At 41.4% G+C, this 18553-nt stretch overlaps 2 protein-coding genes across 8 annotated transcripts in view; one reads left to right on the forward strand and one right to left on the reverse strand.

Annotated features, from left to right (window-relative positions):
• The window catches only part of rhbdf1a (rhomboid 5 homolog 1a (Drosophila)), a 45360-nt gene extending 36771 nt beyond the window's left edge, over positions 1 to 8589 (forward strand). For 4 of the 7 annotated variants that reach the window (XM_077527231.1, XM_077527269.1, XM_077527242.1 and 1 more), the window contains 10 exons: positions 723 to 974; positions 1166 to 1277; positions 1364 to 1438; positions 2276 to 2613; positions 2684 to 2747; positions 3703 to 3797; positions 3889 to 3964; positions 4043 to 4143; positions 6791 to 6944; positions 7862 to 8589. In XM_077527231.1, coding sequence (XP_077383357.1) covers positions 723 to 974; positions 1166 to 1277; positions 1364 to 1438; positions 2276 to 2613; positions 2684 to 2747; positions 3703 to 3797; positions 3889 to 3964; positions 4043 to 4143; positions 6791 to 6944; positions 7862 to 8281 — 1687 coding nt within the window. In that variant the 3' untranslated portion in view covers positions 8282 to 8589. The remainder of the gene's footprint in view (positions 1 to 722; positions 975 to 1165; positions 1278 to 1363; positions 1439 to 2275; positions 2614 to 2683; positions 2748 to 3702; positions 3798 to 3888; positions 3965 to 4042; positions 4144 to 6790; positions 6945 to 7861) is intronic. The other 3 variants (XM_077527260.1, XM_077527278.1, XM_077527285.1) reach the window with 1 other exon arrangement.
• Positions 8590 to 10371: 1782 nt separating this feature from the next.
• Positions 10372 to 14537, reverse strand: aanat2 (arylalkylamine N-acetyltransferase 2). Its single transcript, XM_077525064.1, has 3 exons — positions 14311 to 14537; positions 13346 to 13500; positions 10372 to 12109 (listed from the first exon to the last, which is right to left on the reverse strand). Exons 1-3 carry the CDS (start codon positions 14477 to 14479, stop codon positions 11804 to 11806), a joined length of 630 nt encoding a protein of 209 aa, XP_077381190.1. The 5' UTR covers positions 14480 to 14537; the 3' UTR covers positions 10372 to 11803.
• Between the last annotated feature and the right edge of the window lie 4016 nt (positions 14538 to 18553).

An 18553-nucleotide genomic window follows, 5' to 3' on the forward strand; every position in this document is an offset into this window, starting at 1 on the left:
TAATTTTTCTTGTATTTAGTTAGACCATTTAGTGATCAAAAGAAAGCACATTGATTTTATGATAATTCATCCCATAACAAATAGCGACCTGACAAAGTTGCCTCTTTCCTTTGGGCAAATGGGGAAAAAAATAAATAAAAACATTGCCGAACAAGTTTAAAAAAAAAAAAAAGTTTTTATTTCCGTGGGCTAAATAAGGCTGTATTTTGCTTCTTCTTCTTTTTTAACATTTAATTTATTTTGAATTTATACTGTGAATATAAACAGTTAAAATAATGGTTAAGTGATACAAAATAAAATGAACAAATAGCTCGCTGACTGAAAGTTGGCTTTTTTCGTAAAAAATAAATGTAGATAATCCATCCATTTTCTGAACCGCTAATTCCTCACAAGGGTTCCAGAGGTGCTGGAGCCTATCCCAGTTGTTTTCAGGCAGTTGGCCAGGTACACCCTGAACTGGTTGCCAACCAATCACAGGGCACACAGACACAAACAACCATCCACATATACAAACACACAATGGGACAACTTAGAATGATCAATCAATCTGCCAAGTATGTCTTTGGAATGTGGGAGGAAACCGGAGTAAATAATAGATTTAAAAAAAAAATTATAATAGAAAACACTCTCCAATGAATTCAGAAGCTTATCATTAATATATACCGGTACATATTTTTGTAACCATGTATTGTATGTCATCATCTGCACGTGATCCCGGACAGCCCTTTGGAGCGAGGGTGGCGTAAAGCCAAAGAGGGCACACCGGGCCCGCCCAAGGTGCCCTTGCGTCAGGAGGTGGTGAGTGTCAACGGGCAGCGGCGCGGCCAACGCATCGCGGTGCCCGTCAAGAAGCTTTTCGCCCGCGAGAAGAGGCCTTACGGGCTGGGCATGGTGGGCAAGCTGACCAACCGAACATACCGCAAACGCATCGACAGCTACGTCAAGAGGCAGATCGAGGACATGGATGACCACAGGTGCCGTCCCTTCCAATGTACTCACTAGCCATAACAGAGATAGACGTCATGACATTTGTTTTTGTTGAGAATGAAGAATATATGACTATTGGGATAAACAGTTAGCAGCATGCATTTCTTCTTAGCACTTCCATTTGTCTGTCAGCTGCTTGAGTGTAAATTATTATTTTTTTAATCTTTTCTACCTGCAGGCCTTTTTTTACATACTGGATTACCTTTGTCCACATGCTCATCACCATCCTGGCTGTGTGCATCTATGGTATTGCACCGGTGGGCTTCTCCCAGCACGAGACGGTTGATTCTGTACGTGAACGCTTCACTTTGGACATCTTCGCGACGGCACTAGAATGTTAAACCATGACGGTCTCGTCTCGTTTACGTGTGGGCAGGTTTTAAGAAACAAAGGCGTGTATGAAAATGTCAAGTTTGTACAGCAGGAGAACTTTTGGATCGGGCCGAGCTCGGTAAGCACACACAAAGCAAGGAAGTACAAATTGAAATGTTGCATTTTTGTATTGCGTACCTTTTACATCACTGAGCATCCCTGTATAGCAGGTACAGATAGAACTAACTCTATTTTTCAACCTTTGTACTGTACATTTCCTCCTAACTGAGCTTAAGTCTCAATATACGAAACCGAGCGAAAGGTAAGCAGCTTTGAGCCAGTTGTTGCTGTTTGTGTTCAGTATATAGCTAGCACTGCAATATAGATGCTAATTAGCATTACCATTAAACTAGAAGGCCTAAAGGCTATAAGTCAAGTTATGCTTGTTTCTTAACTCATTTGCTCCCAAAAACGTACAAATACCTTCTATTTTAAATATTACCATGCGCCCAAAGACGTATTTATACCTTTTTTCATACAGAAGGCAGCCTCGATGTAGCCTCTAAATTGAAGAGAATGGCAATGGTAGTTATTACAAAAAAACAGCAGATGCCAGCAGAGTATAAGAGAACAACCAGGGCCATGTTGCAAAAGTCTCTTTTCCACATTGTTTTAAAAAGACTTGTGAATAATGATGAAACTTAGCTAATCAAATCTCTTAATCTAATGCTAATTGCTGTCAAACGGAAACAAATAGAAATATACTTATTTTCTGATAAAAGAAGAGACTCTAATATTTTATTTGGTAGATTCCATGTTTTTATAGCAATAGAACACAATATTGTGTGGGCCCTTCAAAATCAGTCAAAATCCAGTAAAACAGCTCGGAGCGAAGTGGGTTGCTTCAGTGAAAATGGCTGCGAGTGAATGAGTTAAATAGGTGGCGTGGTAATGTGAACATTATCGTTCCCTACAGGAGGCGCTGATCCACCTGGGGGCCAAATACTCTCCATGCATGCGGCAGGACAAGCAAGTGCATGAGTTCATCAGGGAAGAACGAAACATCGAACGCAACTCGGCGTGCTGCGTGCGCAACGATCGCTCCGGCTGCGTCCAGACCTCAGAAGAGCAGTGCTCGGTGTGTAGCTGTGTCGCTGATTCGGTCAACGTGGTAACCGTGAGCGGTTCTCACTCATCCTTCTTATACGTCCAGAGCACGTTGGCGGTGTGGGTGAAGTGGCCGCGGCATTCCAGCACACCTCTGCTAAATGGGAAACACAGACAATACGGCTCCGTCTGCCATCAGGACCCCACGTACGAATCCTGAAACACACTTGTTCACTGTTAAGCACACGCAGGCTACTAATGGTGCGTATCCTGTCAGGATCTGTCTGGAGCCTGCCTCGGTGTGGCCGCACGAGTGGCCCGACGACATCACCAAGTGGCCAGTGAGTGGAAATGTTTTGGCTAGAGTAGAGCAGAAATGATTTTGAATGATAAATCACGTTGTTTAGTATTACAGTTCTCAACAGACGTGCTGTCAGGGGTTTGCAGTCCCCTCCATAAGTATTACCTTTGTTTTTGTTCACAATTGCACCTTTTATTTTATAGTATTTACATCTAGATGTGTTAAACAACTCAGGATTTGGGTATGCAAAATCTGAGGTTTGTTTGTTTTATTCATTTTTCCTTTCGGCCACATTATTACAACATGTTATGTTGATCACATCATTTGCAACATTAGCATCCAAAGGAAGGGCTGACGGGATGAAGCCATGACTAATTAATAACCCGTCCCCCATCAATTCTTACAAAATCATGCAGTTTTTGTTCCAAGCACTAGTCGATGGAGGGGAAAAAGCTCTCCTTGACTCTGACACACATCATGCTCACAGCCAATCGCAGATTGTGAAAGGCCAGATTGCGTCCAGATATTTTCTGTCCTTATTTTTAAACTTATTGAACACTGAATAAAAATATCCCAGTGTTTGTCACTAACTTTTATATGGATGGAATAACGATGCTATTTACTATGCCACCGGCGGCCATCTTACATCGCCATTCGCTAAGCCCACCTAACTTCAATACATTGATTTTGATGTTGCATTTTCATGTTATTTTCTGTCTGTACAGTGAAAATGTATGTCTGACATACGTTTGTACCAATAAGTCTGGGACATGCACTATATGCACATTTCATTGCATTGTGCACATGTCTGTGTGTCATGTAGTTTTTGCATTTCTGCTTACAAACGTGCCCAGAATTGTTCGGTCACTCTGCTGTTCTGGCATCCAGGGCCGTCTTGTTGTCATTGTGTTCATGTCAAGGTGCCATAAGTCTTGAAACGAGGGTGGAAAAAAAAAAAAAAAAAATGCATGTAACGAATGTGTGTCTGCTGTCAGATTTGCACCAGATCCAACACAGGGAACCACACCAACCTGCCTCACATTGACTGCACCATCACGGGCCGACCCTGCTGCATCGGAACCAAAGGAAGGTCAAGAATTATTGTTTGGATAAAAGTCAATTCGCTATTCATGTCTTAGCGCTGACTTGAGACGTTCTGACTTGAGACGTTCTTGTTCAAGGTGTGAAATCACATCCCGGGAATATTGTGACTTCATGAATGGCTTCTTTCATGAGGAAGCCACTCTCTGCTCCCAAGTAAAACTCCTTACTCCTCACTTCTTCTCCTGTATAGGCAGGATTATTTATCTCAGTCTCTATCTTTCCGTCTTGCAGGTGCATTGCATGGATGACGTATGTGGACTGCTGCCTTTCCTCAACCCGGAGATCCCGGATCAGTTTTACAGACTCTGGCTCTCACTCTTCCTGCACGCAGGGTGAGTCTATGGGAAACACACACAGTATGCATTCTGTAGTTTGTACATTGAATTTTGGAACACTTCGCTTCCCGTGATGGGCACTCTTAAAAGTATCATTACTGTATGCTATTAAGCTATTACCCCGGGTTTTCACCGGTTGCGGTTGCGGTGCGGTTGCGGTGCGGTTGCGGTGCGGTCCGGCGACGCAAGCAATTAGATTCCATTCATTCGAATGGTGCAGTTTACACCGCTTGCGGGTGCGTTGCGTGTCGACTGCGGAAGGCCTGCGGCGTGCCGCAAGCCTTCCGCAAGGATAGACCTATTTTCTATTTTTGCCGGACGCCGCAGCGGTAGGCCTCCGGCAAATGGCAAGCTAGCACAAAACACATCGAGCGGGACAGGAAGACCGAGAGAGTTTCAAAATAAATTTCCGGTTACCTTTCAGAATAAAACACTCGCCAGCTCCTATTTCGCAAGTTTTTCAGCAAAACGTGACGTGGGCGTCGCCGGGCCATGTGCTCATTCACGGTTTAGACACCAGCGAACATGGACGAGGAGAGGTTTATATTGGAGGTGGAAAACCACAAAATAATATATGACACGGCACATCCTTTTTATAAGGACTGTAATGTATTGTGAGTTTGATGTTCGCGATTGCTTGTTGTGCCCGTCTCGCTTGCCGTACTGAGCGGCAGCCGGACGCGGAAGACAGAAATAAAGAGTGGACCCGCACTGACCCGACTCTCGTTATTAATATACTTTACAAGGACAACCAAAAAAAGGATGCTGCATGTTATCTCATAGCAGAAGAAGAAGAAAAGGTTAAATCAAAAGAAGTCCACCTCTCGTTGTGAAATGCCACATGATCGCGCGCGCGCGGTCCCGCGAGACACGTTGGGAAGTGGGCGGCGACGGAGCTGCCGGACCGCAGCTGTGCGGAGCCGGTGTGGATTGACAAAAAAATTGACCCGTCCGGAGCACGCAGTCAAGACGCACCGCACCGCAACCGCACCGCAACCGCATCCAGTGAAAACCCGGGGTTAGGTGGCGCTTTCCCGACCTCTTCAAAATAAAATCATTGAAAATATTTCTGGCAGTGTCCTCTAAAATACAATACCATAGTTCTACTGTTTTGGTCTTAAATTCCTTTATATTTTGTCCTGTTTTCCTCACGGGGAGCGGAGAAGTCGACAGTTTGTTTTGCGCATACACAATGAGAAAACAGTCCCGTGAACGTTGTTACAGGTGTTCGTGCAGCTTTTGAATGGCAAAAAAGCTGTCGGTCACGCAGCCTATCTGACAACGTGCATACGCAAAATTGGCTTACTTGGCTTGTTTTGTGGTCAACAGTCATTGTTCAGTTCAAGTTCATCACCGAATCCCAATGAGTGCCCTATTCTTGGAGAACTTTTGAGGAAAGGAAGTGTAACAAACTAAGTGGGGTTGCCATTTACATTGAGCAATAGGATGTCTGATTGTTCGTGAACGCCACACAGGTCTCGCGTTAGGAGGCGTTGTTTGTTGTTGTACTTTTCTTCCTGCTCGCATCGAGAGCTGTTGTACTGTGCTGGTTATATTGTAACTAGCACTGGCTAGCAGTCAGTGGCTTTGTGTCCCGGAGATAGAGGGCCGGCAAATGGCCATATTTCATGCCCGAGGAGGCTCCAGCGTTCTCGGCCGTGCCCCGGGTCCGTTTTTTTTTTTTTTTCACTCACTCACTCACTCACTCACTCACTCACTCACTCACTCACAGAAACTTACGTGTGAGTGAGTGAAGAAAAAAAATCAGTGCGTGCTTTCAAATTGCCGCGGGAGAGACGTCACACAGCCCCCTTTGCGACACGCCACCCCCCGCTCTGCGATTGGCTGGAGGGTTGTAAACACTTTCTTTCCACAGAAACGTCCCGCTGTTTACAAAACAAACACAAAATGGCAAAATATAGGCTGGGGGGGGGGTTTAGGACAAAATCACCACAAAAGATTATCATAAACTCAGATGTGTAGACTGAGAGAAAGTTAAAGTGTGTACATCCTGTATTTAAAAAGTGCATTTTCCTGAGTGAATCCGGCAGGCTGTGCCTTTAATATCTTCACTTTGGATTAACTTAATTCAATTGTGTGTTACCAATTGAAGCATTTTTTTTTTTCAAATTGGTTAACAATTCAATTTGTAATCTTATATTATTCAACAATTCTCTTTTTAGAGTGTATACTGTATTCTGCATCCACGGGCTACAGCATTTGGTACACCAGATGGATAAATAAAGCAAAACGCAAAACTCTGCGAGAAATTAGCACCTCCTGCTTAAAAGGTTTATAATTGATTATGCCTATAGATGCCACAAGATGTCAAAGTACTACTTTTGTCAAGATGAAGCTCCTCAACTCATTTCGACCTATTTCCTTGGCACCAGGTTTGATTGATATATTATTATTTTAACCAGGTATTCTTTCAAATGGTTTTAGTGTGCAGGTTTACCTAATATTGTAGCAGGTAAGTGTGGAAAACTGCTGTCTTGGCTCATTAAAGAAAGTGCCCCGAGAAGCTTTCCTGGCACTGAATCACGTTCGCTTAATAGGATTATCTTCCCCGGCACGTGCCCAGACGACATTGAATCATGTCCTGTTGTAAGTCACGTGGCCTCGTCCTGTGCCGTCCTGCCAGGGTCCTTCACTGCATGGTGTCGGTGGCATTCCAGATGACCATCCTGAGGGACCTGGAGAAGCTGGCGGGATGGCTGCGCATCTCCATCATTTACATCGTCAGCGGCATCACCGGCAACCTGGCGTCGGCCATCTTCCTGCCGTACAGAGCCGAGGTGACGCACACGCAATCAGAAACGCATCGAAATACGATTTTTACTTCACACTTTGGATTAAAAAAAACAAAACAAAAAAAAGTGCAAGCCAAAGTGATTGTTGGCAACAGTGAAGTCATTTTAGCCAATCACAAGCCGAAAGAAAGGTAGTAAAGGTGGTCAAGGAGAGAATGTCACACTTGAAAAATAAAAATAGAATGAATATACAAAAACATTTGGAAAGGTTTAAACAAGATAAATGTGAGTAAAAGTAAATGCCTCAATGAGAAAAGTGTATAAACTGTGTGTTGAGGGGTTTTAGAGCCTTAAAACATTTATTGTAAATGTAAAATATAAAGCTAGCTTCTTTGCGGATTTCATTTATTGCGGGTATTTTTAGGAACCTAACCCCAGCGGAAAATGAGGGAACACTGAATAAAAAATATTGTGTAAAAAGCTGTATGCAGTATGCATTTTCCCTATATTTTAATTAAAAAAAAACATACAAATGAAATTTTCATAACACTGGATTTTTGAGTAACTGTCGATCTCTGATTATGTGGCATGCCTCAGCGGTAGAGTGGTCATCTCCCAACCCCAGGGGTTGTGGGTTCAATCCTCGACTCTTGTGAACATGTGGAAGTGTCCTTGAGCAAGACACTAAACCGTAATTTGCCCCCAGTGGATCTTGCAGCGCCCTGCATGGGGCAACATATGATGTGCACATACAGCGATATATAAAATGCAGGTCATTTGCCATTTGTATTCAATTCTAAAGCTCTCATCAGTGCATGTACTGTACTGGGAGCATCCTTGAATGAATACCGTATGTAAACCAAACCACACCCAAATCAAGTTGATGATGCGCCAATCCAGGTTGATACGATGCAAATCAAATTTTTCCGGGTGCGACATGATGCTTTGTTTGCACCGCGCAGGTGGGACCAGCGGGCTCGCAATTCGGCATCCTGGCCTGCCTGTTCGTGGAGCTGTTCCAGAGCTGGCAGATCCTGGCGCAGCCGTGGCACGCCTTCACCAAGCTGCTGTGCGTGGTGCTCTTCCTGTTCGCCTTCGGCCTGCTGCCGTGGATCGACAACTTTGCGCACTTCAGCGGCTTCGTGTCGGGCTTCTTCCTGTCCTTCGCCTTCCTGCCCTACATCAGCTTCGGCCGCATGGACCTGTACCGCAAGCGCTGCCAGATCATCGTCTTCCTGCTGGTCTTCGTGGGCCTCTTCTCGGGCCTGGTCGTGCTCTTCTACGTCTACCCCATCAAGTGCGAGTGGTGCGAGCTGCTCACCTGCATCCCCTTCACGGACAAATTTTGCGAGAAGTACGATCTCAACGCGCACCTCCACTGAGGCCTCGCACCGCCGCCAGTCAGGTCAGAACGGGGGCGTTTCCAAACCACTTGAACTCACTCCATGGCGAGATGCTTTGTGTTTTTCTACTTGAGTCGGTATATAAGCAACATTGTTTAATCACCCCCACCTGCTCAGCCAGCACTGGGCACTCCTTATGAGGTTCAGCACTTCACCGGGTGCGTGAAGCGCTGAAGCCGCTGCTGGTACACAGGAGAGAAAAAAGCTCATTGTTGTCATTTGTGTTTCACTCCAAATGTGGAGATTTTTTAACAGGAGGACGATCAGGACAACATGTGGCGGGGGGGGGGGGGGGGGGGTCTGATGTAACACTCAAATTACTGCTTTGTAAGTTAAAAGTCAAACTCGCATTTTTTTTTCACCCTTATATTTACTACATTAAGCAAATCCTGACCATAAATTCTGACAATTTTCCATCATTTATGCCATTTTTTCAAATCAGTTTGAACCCCTGTACTTTCCCAACAGCACTTAAGAAACACAACATTTATTCTTTTTCCGATTTATAATTTCAACTGAAACAGATTATAACTCCTAATGCTAATTCCAATGGTGGACTGTGTACTCGAGCATTTCAAAATAAACAACTCATAATTGACATTTTCTAAAATTTTAATTACTTTTTGACACCTTTGGACAATATAACAGAGACAAATGTACTTTTCCCACATCACAATTCTCAGCTAATAAATTTGGACATACTGTAATTTTTGTACTAGAGCATCGGGGGGAAAATATATATATATATATATATTTGCAAGTTTTTCGAATATGTTCATACATTTGATCACTGTATTTAAACTTCAAATGTACTTTTTGGCATATCACGGTTCCTCTGTAAAACCCCACATTTGAGCACTTTTTCAGGAGTTTAAAAAAAAACAAAAAAACTCGTAATTTCCAATTGTAACTGTCCAAAATGCTTGTTTGTATCACCACTCTCTGGCACAAACATCCTATTGTATGTCCAAATTTGGTCAATTACATATTGTTTCACAAATAGGTACTAGTGGTCAGTTCCCAGTCTGTTGATTTTGCAAGTTATTACCCAAACTAAACGATGTAATTTTATGAAGTGTGATGCTTTGGGATATGCGATTATTCTGCCTGACGCCAGCAATTACGTTTGGACAACATACTGTATGTAATGTTTTTCACGTCACACTTCCTACCAAAAGCACTTAGATATTTAAGCCCTTAAAAATAACGTTTAAGAATCCGTGTCATTCCACTGACTCACAGGAATTTTGTTCTTCTGATTGAACCTGAAATTTCCACTAGAGTACATACTCAAAAATTTAAAATACACACTTAATTCATATTTAAAATAAATAAATAAAATATTTTCAATTTTAAAATATGTTTTCCCATGTTTGGACATTGTACTTTACTATGGTGTTAAAACTCTGTTAACTCCTCTCTAAAAGGCAGAACTGAGACGTTTTAAAAGATATTTAATGCTTGGGAATCATCATTTTCATTCATTTGCATGTTATACTTTTAATATAGCAGAACTGCAACTTTTTAGAAAACTTCAACAAAATTTGGGTGTTAATGATCTTTCTCCCCCCCTCCACATTTGGTTCTTATCCTTTCCCACAGAACTCATTCAGGCAACCTCAAACAGAAAGCAGGGACAATAACAACAACTAGAAATCCAATATCAAAACCTTTGGTGCCTTGTTGAAAGAGAAATGTACCAACTACTACTGCCATATTTTTTGTTACATTATGCTGAGCACTCAAATGTTTTTCTTTTCCTTGTATTTTGTGTTTTATTGCTTCACCAGAAGTGATGGTCGTCTTGAAAATGGTAGCGTTTTAGCTGCCCGTCTACTCACATGTAACTGAAAACAACAATAAAAAGAGAAAAAAAAAAAAAAGATAAAATAATAACCTGGCATGAGTGTTGCTCTTTATTATTCATGCACACAGAGATTCTGCAAAATTGCAAACACAAATAACAATAGGCATCATTTATCCACTTTTACACAGAATCCCAGTCCAGGGCAGGTATTACTGTAACTGCCTGATGGAAAGAGGAAGTCCTGGCATTAGTGTGATTTGCCTTTCACACAGAACTCGGCAAAGGACAGACATTGGCACAACAATGCGATTTCACACACAGTTGTGACTGAAACCTGATGAAGAAAATTTCCCACAATTATGCAATTCCAATACAGAGACTGCATCAGAGTTGTCGCGAATTAACATGGTTTTGCCTTTCACGCAGAACCCAGCAAAGGATGGGCATTGTCATCATGTCATGGATGTGTGCAATTTCACACAGTCTTAGTGGAAGACCTGGCATTCATGTTGCACAGAAGGGTGGATATTACAGTAGTGGTGTGCACTTTCATACAGAGACCGAAAACAAGCCATAACCACGTAGATCCAGCATTTACGTGGCTTGGCCTTTTGCACAAAACCCAGCAAAGGAAAGACATTGCGATGTTTATGCAATTTCACACAGGCTGTATCAAAGTCAAAACAGAGAAGTCAACTTTAATTCGGCTTTGCCTTTTGCAATTCCACACAGAGATCACATCAGCCATTGCACAAGATCTGGCATGAATGCGGCTTAGCCTTTTGCACATAACCCAGTGAAGGGAGGTCTTTTTCAGAACTGAAATTTTACGCAGACTGCATCAGCCATAATGGGAAAAGTAGCATTAATATGGTTTTGCTTTCGCACAGAACCCAGCATAGGAGTGTTTTACACAGACACATTCAAATAATTAGATGATTGAACCATAACAATTGTTTTGAGAAGTGAGTGTCAGGCAAGGTTTTTGTACTTAATGAAAACTAACGAAATAATAAATTGAAAAAAAAAAAAACAAAGCTAACAAAGATGTAAAAATGAATTACAACTGAATTAAAAAAAAAAAAAAAAGTCAAAAAGAAATAAAAACTGTCTTATGAAAAATCTAAAACTTGTGTCATCAACTCCAGTCCTCGAGGGCCCCTATCCGGCATATTTTATGCGTTTCCCTCCTCCAACACACCTGATACATACGTTCAGCTCTGCAAAAGCCTTATAACGATCCTGATATTTTGAATCAGGTGCGTTGGAGAAGGGAAACATCCGAAACATCGATAAGCTCGATAGACGCCCTCATGGACCGGAGTTGGTAACCACTGATTTAAAATCTAAGCTTATTACGACCCTGGTGTCAGGAGGATTTTTCACCTCCGTTCCGGTAGCAACTCATTCCATGTGGGTACTGATTACAAAACTGACCCCCACCCCACCCCCGAGAAAAAGGCATTTCCAGTTATTGTTTTGGTCATTTTAATCCCCTTAAATTGGTGTCATATTACAAAAATGGAAGAACTGAATGCATTCGTAGCATGTTACAAATTCCCGGGAATGTGAAAACAGGAAGTCGGGATGCTGAGAGGCACCTATTGATGTATTTTGAAAGTCTAATTGGACCATCGGGTGAACGTTCACCGAAAGTCATTCATGATTGAGTGAAGGCGGCGGAGTGGGCGGGGCTAGCAGCCGCTGTTCCGCCTGGCGTACGCCTGCCCGCAGAGAAGGTACTCCATCTCCCGAAAGCGCATGTTGGACACGCTGATGGCCGACGGGCCTTTCTCCTTGAAGCCCGCCTTGAGGTAGAAGGGCACCAGGAAGTCCTCGCAGACCAGCAGGGCCCGACGGGGTCGTGGCATGCAGCGCAGGTACTGCAGGTAGCGCCACAGCAGGATGGAGCCCTTGCCCTGCTGCCGGCAGTGACGGTGCACTGACAGCACGTGGATGTGCACCGTCGACGTATTTGGGACGTGCAGGGTCATGGCCTCCTTTGGCACCCGTACAAAGAAATAGGATAGAATTAATAAATTATACGCCACAATAAAAGCCATACTTATGTAATCACTAGATAGACAGATGGATGTGAGTAGATAGCTAGTTAACTAGCTAGCTGGTTGCTGATGACAGCTGTGTCTGAATGTGCACCCTACTCCCTATATCGTGCCCTACTGAGGGGTCACGGCATTTTGTCGTACTCTGAAAAGTAGTGCAGATCAATGTTCACTCAAACGAGTTGATATAGACCACAGTGCATTGCGAGTATGAGAAAAAATATTGCTCGAGCAACAGCGCAAGCACGGGAATCAAAGCGATGCATTAAATATGTACAATGTAAACAATTGATTTGTTGTAGTTGAAAATATGTACAACAAAGGAAATAAAGTACGGTTTTAAAACATTTTCATTCACAATAAATCATCTGAGATTTATGCACCAGTGCATCATGACAATTATGGTGGTCATGTTATAGCTATGCGACGAGGAGAAAGCAGTGAGCTGGCTGTCCAAATCGGCAAACAGAATGAAGGCACTACATATTAAGCCACTAGCGGGGCTATGAAGTGAATGAGGGATTAGGGGACAAGGGTGAACATTCGGACACAGCCATACAGACATGGGTGGATAGCTAGCTAACTAGCTAGCCTGTTGCAAATGGGTACATAGATAGATGGATAGATGGACGGACGGACAGCTTTTGTGACGTCAGGGTTCGTTCATGGTTGCAGCGTCTCTAAACAGTCTTTATGTTCTTGTTGCGAGGAAATTTTGAACAAGTTTAGGAAACACTGCGACCTTGAACGACCCCTGACATGAAATCAACATTGGCTAGCATCGCAAATGTTCGCTCCTCAGTGGGATACAGGCTTCTACTTTAACTTCAGATAAGCATTCCTCTCACAATTTAAACCTCATTTCAAGCTGAATTCTGATGCTTTAATTATTTGAGTTAAAAAAAAAATCCTTAATTTGAACCTTTAATTTTGAATTATTATTCTGGCCTTTTGTTTGGATATTTGTATTGTAAGACAGCAAAGCCTCTCACAATTTCAATCAGTTTCGATTTTATATTTAACAGTGACCCACAAACAAGGTAAAGCCCATATGAAAACTGACTAGCACTTTTGCATCTCAAAATGACAACTTACAGTATTACCATTGATTTCCCACACTGTGATATGAAGTTTATATGGTGACATCGCCTGCATCTGATAGCCCAATCTAACCTGCGAAAGCCTTTCTTTGTCCCAGCCGGTGCCGATGATGAAGGCGACCAGCTGGCCCTCCTCGAACCAGCCCAGCGACAGCTCGGGGCATTGATCCACGAAGTGCAGCACTTCTTCCATGGTAAGAGGGCACTCGCCAGACACCGAGATGAAAGCTGGGGCAGCAGTTGAGAGAGGCCGAGCACAGGTCACAGCAAGAAATTGGAAATGATTTACTTAATGCTTGTTTTAAAGTGCTTTATAAGTTGAGTTGAGAGTAATTTACTTGACACCGGTAATAATGGACATCTCAACTCAACTTTATTTATAAAGCGCTTTAAGAACAGGCGTTGTTGTATACAAAGTGCTGTACATAAACATCAGTTTTGCAGTAAACAAGAACAAAGCAAACATTTTGAAGTGTGAATACAGGTTTTGTTTTATGCTTTTTACAAGTAAATACATTATACATCAGTGAACAAATAAGAAGTAGTGAATAAAGAGATAAATAAGTAGACTAAACATCAAACTCATCCACACCACAAAACACCAAGAACAAGTCTCATGTTGCGCCAAAAGCCAAAGAATACAGATGTTGTGTACATGCATTTAATCAATGTTTGCAAATGACATTCAGATAATAAAATGCGTTAATGTCAAAATATTACCGTATTTTGTATTTATTTTATATTATGTGACTACGCAAGTAATTTAGCTGATAAATCGTGATTAATAAATATTAAAAAGTGTGATTAATCAGATTAAAAAATTTTAATCGTTTGACAGCACTAAAATTAATATACAGTACTTAAAAAGGTAGAGAATGTACTTAGTGGTAGTAATGGACATAATAATGCTAACAAATTACTTAATGGTTGTTATTTACATACAATTATAGTATTAAATATGGCATTAAAATGTACTTAATACAGTATATAGTCGAGGTAAAAATGGACTTGACGAAGGTATTAAGAGCCATTCCCGACCTTCTCTCTCGATCTCAAACACGCTGATGGCATCCTGAGTTGTGAGGTTCCTGAACTCGCTGGCGGGGAGTGTGTGTCGCCTCTGCCGCAGTGGGCTGACCACCTGGACGGGCGTCTTCAGGAAAAACGGCTTGAGGAAGGGCGACGAGCCGCACAGGTGCTGGGTCATGATGCCGACTTGCCTCTCTGACGGCTTCTCAGAAGACCAGTGTTGGGTTGGCCTCTTCGTCGTGTGTGTGCTCACGGACTCGTGTGTTTGTACAAATATGTGCCGCAACGTGACGCCTGTCCGCTTTCTGTCTCTTCTTAATCCTACCCCCGTGACAGATACCTGCTTTGTTCAGATAAGCCTAAACAGTTTTAGAAGTACCACTTTGACAACTGGGACTGAAAAGCCAACAGTACAAAAGTATTAACTAGATGTGGAATTCCTGGCGGAATTGTGTGAATGATAAAATAGTGAATGTAAAAATATGGAAGCATGTGAAATGATGAGGAATACTTTAAAAGATGTGGAATGATTTACATTAAGTACCCTGAAGAGAACAGGTTTGGCATGATGCCTGCCAGCGGACACTTTTGGAACTAGCGAATGAGATCGAGTATTATAGCTTGACATTCAAATGACCATTCGCTAACAACTACGTGACACACACCAAAAGCTTCCGCTGTAGGATTTGTTTTTTTTTTATGGGTGGTATGTTTGGTGGCTAACTTTCCACAGGGTCATTTTATCACTTCACATTAGAAATAGGAACAATTAGTTATATCAAGAGTTTTTCAGTTTTTAAGCTGAATGAAACTCAGTAAGTGTTTCAATTAGATTGGCTCAGGGTTTAAACCTCTAGTTCAGGTTTCAAAGTATGGTTCCAAACCACCATTATGATTTTAAATCATGATTTCAAACAACAGTTAGGGTTTTACAGTTTCATGATATGGTTAGGGCTTCAAATTATTATTATTTTTTTATTTTTTTAAACTTGAGTTTGGGTTGTTTTGATTAATTTTTGGCGGATTTTTAAAATGTATTTATAGTTGATTTTTTTTTATTATTAGATTTGGGGGGATTTTTTGTACATTTTTGATTGGTTTATTTTGCATATTTTTGGTTGAATTTTGGATTGAGTTTGGTAGATCTTTTTGTTGATTTTTGATTAAAAAAAAAATGTTGCTATTTCATCGATTTTTCATTGGCGGCTTTTTTTTTTTTTCATTCAATTTGGGCGGATTTTTGGTTGCTTTTCTGTTGATTTTTGGTTGAGTCTTATTTGATTTTTGATTATTTTGATTTTGTCAGCCGTGATGTGAACCTATAAGGGAAAGACGGGTGGCAACACTTCTCGCTGACTACAAATTGTACTGTACTCGCGTGCTGACGGAGGCTTGGTATTCTCAAGAAGCAATCCCATGTTGTTGTTTTTTAAATCCTATAGATTAGTATATACTGTGTCTGCTAGATGCTATGTTCTTCTTCGTCTCTTGTCTATGTATTCATTTTCCATAGTGACCTCCAGCTGAAATGACATTTAAATGAAATGTGTGACAAGACTGTTAGAAAACATGCAGTTTGATGTTGCAACGCCAGTAATGACGAGCTTTCTCAAAAGTTTTGGATTTGACTGAACCTCATGTTCATGAAAAGTTTGGGCTTTTGAATTTGAGCAATATTTGAATAAAATGAATGCCATGCACCATCACAATTGAACATGTAAAGACAGTCAATATGGGCCAAAGACTTGAACTTGGACTGTGTTAAAAAAACAAAACAAAACAAAACCTGGCTCCCCCTATTCAGGGATTTCCGATAGCAACAAATTGTCCTTGCAGTGCTTTACGGGGTGGCGTAGCTCAATGGTAGAGTGGTCGTCTCCCACCCTAGAGGTTGTGAGTTCGATCCCATGCCATTGTGACCATGTCGAAGTATCCTCAAGCAGGATACTGAACCCCCACCTGCTCCTAATGCTGCGTCATCAGTAGGTGAATGAGAGGTTGACTGTAAAGCGCTTTGAGGGCCTTTCAAGGTGGAAAAGCGCTGTATAAATGAAGTGCCGTTTATCATTGATATGAATGTCAGCCATCTCTCTGAGACCAACATGTTGCTAAATGGCTTATATTCTTGTATTCAGGCTCAGCTAGCGTTGACGCGTGATTAGCCCTGCATGCTGGTCTTTTAAAAAAAATAAAAAATCAACCATGCTTCTGTGCGTATGTGATTGTTGTTGTTGCGGTGGGTGCACGTGTTTTTGAAGATCAAGGGCACACGGAGCCACGCTGGGAGATTTGCTTGGATTGCTGTCTGGTTGATTTGACCACCTTAAAGAGTTTTAACGCTAATGAAAAGGCGATAAGCATGTTTACATACGACCCCATCATGGCTCCAAAGGGACCTCACACGTGCCAAATGCCCTGTTGTAGCAAAAGGGCGGTTAAAAATATTAGGAACACCCGACTCATACGGCTCAAAAGACTGCAAAAATGCAGATTAAAAAAATGATTTTACTTAAACAATCGCTAATGATAAATGGGTCATCATGGTAATTTTCCTAAAGACTTGATGCAGATGCTGCAATTGGCTGGCAACCAGTTCAGGGTGTGAGAGGAGGTGACCCCTGCATCAGTGGTTCTGACATAGGAAAGGCTGCCAAGTGCAATAAGGCCGCTATCTTGACAACTTTATGAACTGTTCGTGTAACGTTAGGTTACATTTTAACATTGTCATGCCAATATAAAGAAGCATTAAGCATAAAACAGTACTCACTTCAAGAAGCAGTTTAGCAAATAGTGAACAATTCTTAAAAAAAAAAAAAAACAAAAAACTTCAAGCTGCTAATTTCCACTCCCACTTGAAATTTACTGTTAAAACTAAACAAAGTAGAAAGAATTACAACTTATGTTTCTAAAACTGTCCACTCGTTTAAAGCTAAATAGCATCTATGTTAAGCATGTTCTTGGTACATTTATGTACGTAATTGACATTTAGTAATTGTATTGCTCGTATTGAACTGAGTTTTGCATCAGTTCTTTTTTTCTGTCGCCATACAGGCCGTTTTGTGTTCTATAATTTTACACTTTGTCTCTGTTTAGTAAGTTAACAATTCTAAATGAAGTAGCTAAATTAACTGTTATATTAGTTCATTGTCTGCGATTGGCTGGCAACCAGTCCAGGGTGTCCCCCGCCTACTGCCCAGAGCCAGCTGAAATAGGCGCCAGCACCCCCCGCGACCCTTGTGAGGAATAAGCAGTCAAGAAAATGGATGGATGGATAGTTCATTGTTCAATTTCCTTTATTTTAACATAAAAAAAAAAACTATAACACATAAATAAATCTGATAGTTTAATCTAATACAGATTACTTGTTTGTTAAAATTACACGGGAAGACCTTCAAAAAAATAAAAAATAAATGTTAAACCACTATCACAATATTGAGGGGAAAATTATTTTTCAAAACCAAGAACCTTTGAACTTTGTTTGCTTTGGCTTTTGAGATTCCATTGCATGATTACTTGTAGGGATGGCCAAGTACCGATACCAGGTATCGGTATCAGGCCGATACCAGCCTTTTTTCAAGTACTCGTGACGAGTACAAGCGACCGATGGCAGAGGGGGAAGATGTTACGTGAGTCCTCCTTGCCTGTAACTGGCGCTATAACGCGGTTCACTTTTCGCGGTCTCGCTGTTTCGCGGATTTTTTTAAAGTGCAATTTTGCATATTTTTTTTACAGTAATATACCCATTTTATAAAATTTATGAAGGTTTGAACATTGTCAATGTTTGAACAAGAGAGAAATGTGAGAACGTGTAAATGCCTCAATGAGAAAAGTGTATAAATTGTGCGGTCGGGGATTTTAGAGCCTTAAAACATTTATAAGAGTTGTAAAACATAAAGCTAACTACTTCGCGGATTTCATTTATTGCGGGTATTTTTTGGAACCTAACCCCGGCGGAAAACGAGGGAACACTGTACTTCAAAATTGTGAAACTTAAACTAAAAAAGCATTTTTGTGTTTTATTTTGAGCGTTAATACTATTGAAGAGTGACTGTGCCGTTTTTTTTGGTCAAAATTAAATATATTTGTTTAAAAATATATTTTCGAGATTTTTTTTATTTGTCAAATTGTACGACTGGTATCGGCAGTTGGTATCGGTATCGGTGAGTACTGAGGGTCTGAGTATCGGTATCGGTCTGAAAAAAAGTGGTATCAAACGTCCCTAGTTACTCGTGTACATTTAGTGAACAAACGC

Source organism: Festucalex cinctus, chromosome 1, assembly GCF_051991245.1.
Source record: "Festucalex cinctus isolate MCC-2025b chromosome 1, RoL_Fcin_1.0, whole genome shotgun sequence".
NCBI classification, from domain to species: domain Eukaryota; kingdom Metazoa; phylum Chordata; class Actinopteri; order Syngnathiformes; family Syngnathidae; genus Festucalex; species Festucalex cinctus.